General features: G+C 49.0%; 1 protein-coding gene across 1 annotated transcript; it reads left to right on the forward strand.

Annotated features, from left to right (window-relative positions):
* Positions 1-1,252: 1,252 nt before the first annotated feature.
* On the forward strand, positions 1,253-4,102 carry GHRH (growth hormone releasing hormone). The gene is made up of 5 exons (XM_063402267.1): positions 1,253-1,338; positions 2,158-2,289; positions 2,974-3,078; positions 3,674-3,811; positions 4,042-4,102. Exons 1-5 carry the CDS (start codon positions 1,259-1,261, stop codon positions 4,100-4,102), a joined length of 516 nt encoding a protein of 171 aa, XP_063258337.1. The 5' UTR covers positions 1,253-1,258.
* Positions 4,103-7,970: the final 3,868 nt, after the last annotated feature.

Genomic DNA, 7,970 nt, shown 5'->3' on the forward strand with positions numbered 1-7,970 from the left:
CCTTTTACAAGTATTGTTATCCGTTTGGAAGAGGAATTTTTTCCCTCCTCTTAGGGAGATCAAACACCTTTCTGCTCTTTTCTTGTGTAAAATAAGATAAGGAACAGGGAAACTTGGTATTTTAAAGGTTCCTATCCACATTCTTAAAGAATCTTCTTTGAGGAAAAGATCAGGCGCTTTGAATTGAAACTCAGGAAGAGCAGCATTCACTGAAATACCTTCCTGCTGCTGCTGGCTCCCAAGGACAAAAGCGCTCCCAGGGTGGGTGACCTGGGCCGGCTCTGGCCTGAGTCATTCCCAGCTCTTCACGAAGCTCTGCAGGGCTGAGCTGTGCTGGGGGCAGCTGCGGGGGCTGCTCCTGCACAGCAGCAACCCAGCCCTTCCGAAGGGACACGTTTCTGTCCAGTCCCATCTCCACCCCCTCCCCACTGAAGGAACAGTCTGTGTTTTGTTTGCCAACCCAAGCTCAGCACTTGCCTTTGATAAATGACTTTGCCGGGGTTACCTCTGTGCCGGTATTACCCCTCTGCTCAGCGATTTTATTTCCATTTTCCCATTTCTCCACGGTCCCTGGGCAGCCAGCAAGGCAGCCAGGCACGGACCTGTGCCCTGCAGCTCCAGCCATGTGAGCAGACACATCCCTGGGAGAGAGGGACAGGAGAGAGAGATGGTTCTGTGCTGGCAGTGAGGTTCCTTTCACATCCCTGGGAGAGAGAGATGGTTCTGTGCTGGCAGCAGGGTTCCTTTCACGTCCCTGGGAGAGAGAGATGGTTCTGTGCTGGCAGTGAGGTTCCTTTCACATCCCTGGGAGAGAGAGATGGTTCTGTGCTGGCAGCAGGGTTCCTTTCGCATCCCTGCCAACTGCCGCCCTCATCCAGGGGCTTTTATAGCCCGTGCAGGGCTCCTGGGTCTCACACCAGTCCAAGAGAGAGCTCTCCTCCACCCACAGCAGCAGGACAGCTCTGTGAGGGGTCCCACAGCATCAAACCCTGCTCAGCCCTGCCTCCTGAGCCAAGGCAGGCAGCAGCTCCCAGGGGATCACACAGCCCCCAGGAGCTGCGCCCATGGGGGATACACACCCAGACACCTCTGCCCTGGGAAGCACCACAACCACAGAGGCACATTCCCTGTCCCTCTGTGCTGAGAAATGAGGGACTGAGAACACAAAGGTGGCACTTGGCCTCCCCTCCTGGCCCAGAGCGCCTCACTGCCCTGACTCAGGCTGCTCTGCGTTTCAGGTGACTCTCAGGGGTGGAAGATGCTGGATAAGACCACCCTGCTCCTGTTCCTGAATTTAGTCACCTGCTCCATCTCCTCTCCTCTCTACCCAGCTCTCAGGTAAGTGCCACATGCTTTATGCACACTCTGTCTCATCTCTGACCTTGTGCAAAATAAGCAGGTGCCAAACTAAAGCTGCCAGTGCTTCTGAAAGCCAGATGGACTCTAAATGTGTTTCTAGGCCTATTTCTTTGCCCTGTCTTATTTTTTTTGGGTACACTGCTGGCCTAGGGGTGATTTCCAAAGAAGGCAGGCACCTGATGGAAAATTTCAGCCCAAACAGTTGGGTTTAGAATTGAATGCTGGATTCTATAAAGGGAAATCTGGCAATCTCCAGAGCAGGCAGCACCTCCAGCTCAAACACTGATAAAAATTTGTGGCTGCAGGGTAACTACACTAAAGTCAGAACTGCAGATATTCTAGTACATGAGATCTACAGGTATCTATTAATATCTCAAGTATTTCCTGTTGGGTTTTAGAAGTTGCAACTGCCTTGTAACTCTACCAATCAACAGAAGCCCAAAATTGAGCATTGACTCCTCTCATGTGGATTTGCAATGTCCCATAGAAAATGCTTTAACCTTGTGCCAAAGCCATGGCACAATGATACCAGAAACACTGGGAATCTGCTCAGGGATGCTGGGAGCTCAGCAAGGGGTGTGTGTTTGAGGCAGCTCTATAAACCATCCTTTCACTGCTGGAAGAGCTTCAGGGCAATTTCTGACTGGGGAGGGTGACAAACAGTACTGGTGTTACTGCTAAGATGGGATGACAAATGGAGAAGAAAAAAGCAGGAGAGTAGGGAATAATGGTTAAGAAGACTGAGCCCCAGCTGGGATCTGAGCACATCTCACAGTGTGCCTGGGGTTTCTCTTGCAGGTACAGTCCAGGGCCAGTTGCTGGCGAGGCCATGAGCTTCCAGCTGCAGCACAGCAGCTCACTGCAGAGCCATAGCCCCTTGGCAGAGGAGCAGGAGGAGGAGGCTTTGTTAACAGACCCCACTGAGAAAAGGTTTGTTGCTCACCTGCCATCCCTGCTGCTGCAGAGTGTGCTGGTTACAGTCTCCCCCCAGTCCAGGAGCAGACCAGCAGCTCAGTTAGTCCCAAACCATCTCCCATGTCCAGAGCCATGTCCTGCTGTCCCCCACCAGCAAGGACACACTGACAGGGGCAGGCTCACAGGCCCAGGGCTCCTGCAGCAAAGAGAATTTTCCACTGAGCTCTGGGAATCTATCTGCAGGGGTGCTAGAGCCTCTCCTTTCCACCTCTGCCTGGGGATAGAGGATGATTATTCCTATCTGAAGCACAGAGAACCCGTCCTTACAACAGTGGGACCAGCCGAGTGGTTTGTGCTTTCCTCACCTGTGGATTTTCTGGAGCCTGTGTCTAAGCACAGGATGGAAATCTGCTGGAGCTCCTGTCACCCTGTCCCAGACACAGCCCTCCCAGGAGGTGATGGTGCTGCTGCAGAGCACAGGAAAATCCCAGCCAGATCTGCCCTAGGTATTTTATTTTGCCTGCTGCCTCCATGTCAGGATTGAGCTCCCTCATGTCCTTTTACCCTCCAACACTACAAGGTGTTTGCTGTGGTTACCTGCCCTGATATCAGCAGTGTGCCTCCTGGAGGTGTGGTTATTTCTCACCTGGAGGGCTCACTGGCAGCTCAGAGAGCACCCTGTGCTTCCTTTCCCCCCAGGATGCAGCGCCACGCCGATGCCATCTTCACTGACAACTACCGGAAATTCCTGGGGCAGATTTCTGCCCGAAAATTCCTCCAGACCATCATTGGCAAGAGGCTCGGGTAAGCCCCAGCACCCTGCTGTCCTAGGGCTGCCTTTTGCTCATCCCCCTCAGCAGAGTCTTCCACACACCCCAAATAGCTGCCTTCCACTGCAACAGAAGCAATCTCTCCTGCTGTTCCACATCCCCAAGGGCATCCTGCATCCCTACAGTCTTGGATACCCCTAATCACAGTTATCATTAAGAAGCCTAATTAATCCTTTCCTCCAAGGCTGAAAGCATCAGATCAGCTGAGAGCTCTGCCGCAATAACAACAATATAATTTGCAGATAATATTTGCAGTGATCCTTCACTGGTAGGGAGCCATTACCCCTGGCCTGGTTTGAACACAGAAAGCAGCCTCTCCATTACCCTTGGCTAGTTAGATCACTGACTGCCACTAAACAAGACCGACTGGTCAGATGCAACCCAGCCCAAATCCATCTTCTAACAAAGGAGCAAATACAGCAACCAGTTCCTTGATGAAATCAAGCAGAGTGGCCCCAGGCTCAGTCCCAGCAGGATCCCTTTCTGTGCTGCTCAGCCTCAGCCAAACTTTGAGTGAGGGACAAAGAAGCATCTCAGAAACAAAGAGATTTCTCATCTTCACCTAACAGAATCAGCGAGAGCAGCCCGGGGGAAGGGGTGCAGGAATTCCTGAGCAGGCGCCAGTCCGACAGCATCCTGATGGACAGCCACTACCACCAGCAGATGGTACTGAGGGACTTCCTGGGAGCCATCCTGCAGAGCCAAAGGTGGGTGGGAATCGGTTCATTCTCTGCTCACTGCAGGGACACACCCAGCTCCTTATTGCTGGCTGGCTGCAAGGTGTGAAGCTGATTAAGCCTGTCCTGAGGCAGCCTGCACCACACAGCAGCACATCACTCTGCTGCCTTCTTAGCATCATAATCCAGTAAAGTAGTAGCAGAAAAGAGAATTTCTCTCTTGATCCCAGTTATGCCATCCCTGTCCTCTTCCTTGACAGGCCTCAGGACATCGACAGCCAGCTAGAAGGCTTTCCCAGCACCCTGGCTAAGCTCATGTAAATACTTCTCCCTGTTCCATCTCCCCACGCTCTGGTGAGTACCATTCCCTGCTCAATCCTGTGCATAACTCACTGCTGCTGCACTGCTCAAGGATTGAAGGCTCTCCTTCAGCAATGCCAGCGCCACTGCTGTCCATGAAAAAGGTGCTTGCTGCAATTTAAGGGGGAAATAACTCTCAATCAATACCGTCAAGTCCCTAAAACCTTTCTAGTTTGAACAGACAGACCACAAATGCTGTGAAGCTGCATGTGGATGTCTGGGAACAGGCTTGCAGCAAGCCAAAGCAGGCAAAGCTATCTGAGATAGAGTGCCTGAGTATCTAGAGCAGGCTAAAGGCAGACAAAATCCTCCTTCAGCAGCAGAACCTGTCTCTAGGTCCCTGGGGCATGTCTGGACAGCAGAGAAAGTTTTCCTGTTTTCTGTATCCCTCACCCTTGAAAACAGTCATCTGGAACTCGAATTATGCTCTAAACCTTGCCAGCCCTGGGGGAATGAGAGCCAGCAAACCATCCCTCCTTGGGAATACCTTCACTTGATCAGTTGTCCTGTGTGAAGGAACCTCATCTTACTGCCCTGTCCCACAGGAATTAAGCCTGTCCATTCCTGCCAGCACAATATAAAGGGGTGTGGAGAGATCAGTGTGCACACTGAACAAAAGAGGGGCTGGGGAAGAGAGGGGAGATCAGAACTCTACATAAATCACATCTATGGATTCAGCTGGGAGAGCATAATATTCCAGCATCTCTCTTGACTTGGTTAACTTTCCACAAATAAGGTCAGGAAAAGCCTCCAAAGGATGAAAAAATTTCTGTGTGCGTTTATGAAGTTTTCTGGTAATTCTCTTTTCCTCCTCTTTCTGTCCAGAATAATTCAGAGCTCATGGACCAAACTGTACAGTGAGCCCTTCATGGCCGTGAAGACACTCCCAGATGTGAACAGCTGGAACCTGATGCATACACTCCTCTGATCTGATCCAAGGAATGCAGTGCTGAAGCACTACTTAATTTACTCCAGTCTTTACAATTTAACTCCCCTCTTGAAATACTGCTCTGCACTAAATCAGAAAAAAACCCACCTCTGTGGTTTAACCTCAGGCTGCTTTACACAGAGACTAAAAGAAGTGATACACTTGTAATCCTGAGGACATTCTGTCTACTAATTAAGGCTTCAAATCAAAAAGCATAGCAAAATTTCTGCCAAGTCATCTTTCTGTTTGAGGGCCTGATTAATAAATATGAGGCCACCAAAAGGCAGCTTTAGGCAACTTAGTAAATTGATTACAGCATCCTCTAAATTGATGCTGATGGCACAACCACACAGAGCAAGGATCAGGGTGAGGTGAGACATGAATCCACACATGTCCCATTCATTGGAAACACTGCTCTGGGCTGCTCTGCTGACACAGAGCCCTGGCAGCAGAATGAACCCTAAAAAGCTCAGCTATGGTTACTGCTCAGCCCTGAGGAGTCCAAGCTGAAGTTGCAGCTCTGTCAGAGCTAAAGGAGATCCCTGTGCATCAGATTGGGCTGTCACTGTTTCAGCTCAGTGTCCTGCTGAGTGCCATCCCCTGGCTCTGAACTCTACTGTGAATGTTTTAAAAAGTGTAAGTTATCAGCCCAGAGCTCTCATACAGCTACTTCCTCCCTCTCACCCCAATCCCTCCATTGTTTGTGTAATAATTATGTCTTCAAAAATGTAAATAACACCAGGATCGGGTCTGCTTTCCCATCAGCAGCAGGAATTAGGAGTTGTTCTCAATAAACCTGTCCAACAGCAGGTCAAGGTGGCTCTTTTGTTGAGACCTTAGTTTGATTCTGGGCCCAGAATGGAAGATGCTGCTCACAGACAGTTGTCAGGTGCACCAAGGATGACTCAAAACTGGGCCAGCAAAGGCACCAGCTCCAGTACCAATAACAACACCAGCTGGAAACACAATGATATATAAATGTGTGTTGAGGCCGATGAAGTTTTCCCTCCTTGCACTCCAATAATTCCTTGTTAGTCTGCAGTGGTTACCATCTCATTTTTCCTCAGGTGCCATGTTTTAGGATAGGAGGCTCCAGTGTGCATGGAAATTATTTCATCCTTGCACCAAATCCCTACCTGTAACAGCCTCCCTGCTCAGGTTTTACAATTCCAGCACTAGGGAAGTATTAAAAACCACCCAGCAGGATGGGAAACAGCGAGGGGATGCTGAGGGAGATCAGTGAAGCTGTGACAACAGCAGGAGCACCAATGGATAACTGCTCCCCTTCCATGGGCAGGCAGCTGTCAGAGACATCCTCCTGCTTCACAGTGCAGAAATACTCAAGAGAAGAATCATCTGAATAGCCTGGTTCAAAATGGGTTTGTAAACTTGTTCTGTAACACACTCAAAGCCATTAGGACTTACTTGCTCCAAGGAAAAAACTTACAAAAAATGAAGAGGATTCCTAAAGTAGTTAGATATAGTAGCAAAAAGAATTTAAACTCTGTTAAGTGGCATAAAAGGCATATGGAAACACTGGATTGGATACTGCCAATAAAATCAAAGACCTATCAAAAACATTTCAGAAAGTGTTTGGGTGATTAAGTCTGTGTCATTAAATGAGGTGGTGAATGCAGCTGTTTGGAATAAAAGAGACTCCTTTGGAAGTTCAGTTTACTTAAAAATGAGGAAACAAATGCTCAAATGCTAAATATAAAATCAAATAAAGCAAATAAAAAATACCCAAGGAATAAAAGATCAAAATAATAAACCCAATCTTTCCTAATGCATACCCAAGGAAGTAGAAAAATCAATAGCAGCACACACAGCTTAGAGAGGATACATCACAGGGACACTCCATGATTTTCCTTTTGCATCTGTGCATTCCTTGGATAATATGCTGCAGCTCTACAGACACAGGGAAAGTTCTTCCCTAACACAAAGCATCAGCACAAAGAAGTAGTTACTAAACAAAGCTGCTCAGTGAGCAGTAACAAAATATGAGGCTAAAAAAATATATTTCAAGGTAAATTACTACAAATAGTAGCTCAGGTATTTCTTGTCTAAAACTCCTTAAGTCACACAGGGCTTGAATGCAGCCTGAGATGTGGTGGTTGAAGGAGTGCAGAGGAGGTCAGAGAAGTTCATCAAACCTCTGTGGGTCCATCCTGATGTTTACACTGAACCAGCAGGTAGGATCTGCTACAAAGAGCACGAGCAGTGAGCTAAGTGTGAGCAACAGCAGGGGGAAGAGACAAGGTGGATTTAATCAAGTGGGGTCATGTCACACACATGTGAAATGCTTTGGAGGATTCAGATCCACACCCTTTATCCACATGCTTGCTTGCTGATGTAATTTTCCTGGATTTCCAGAAGACATTTGATAAGATTCCTTTGCCAAAAGGCCTTTAAAGCAACTACCCCAGATGAACAGGAGCAGGCGAGGGAGCTGATCACCAGGAGGAGATTTAGGCCTTTGGTTGTTAATCTGTGAGTCCTTCAGTAACACCCAAATCTGCTGCTTCAGCACTGCTTGGTGGTCCTGAAAGGCGTAATTAGGTGGGAAATGATAGTTTGAGTAACTCAAACACGGCCACAAGGCAAGCAGGAGCCTGACCTTTGGTTTCACAGAAGACCAAAGACAACAACCTCCATCAAACTCTTATCTAGAGTGAGAAGGTCCCTGCCAGAGGCTGGAGAAAGTCCCCACAGGACCCCAAAGCTGCTGGGTCAGACACAGCCAGGCACACCAGCACCACAGGCTCCCCACAAGGGCCTGACCCAGCTGGGCACAGCCTGCAGTGGGAGAGACGAGCCTTAGTGGAGAAAGGAGCCACAGCCTCCCCCAAGGGACAGGCAGGAGGGAAGTGCCCCCAATAAACACGGCCCCCAGGGAAAGGA

Source organism: Prinia subflava, chromosome 8 (genome assembly GCF_021018805.1).
Source record: "Prinia subflava isolate CZ2003 ecotype Zambia chromosome 8, Cam_Psub_1.2, whole genome shotgun sequence".
Classification (NCBI taxonomy): domain Eukaryota; kingdom Metazoa; phylum Chordata; class Aves; order Passeriformes; family Cisticolidae; genus Prinia; species Prinia subflava.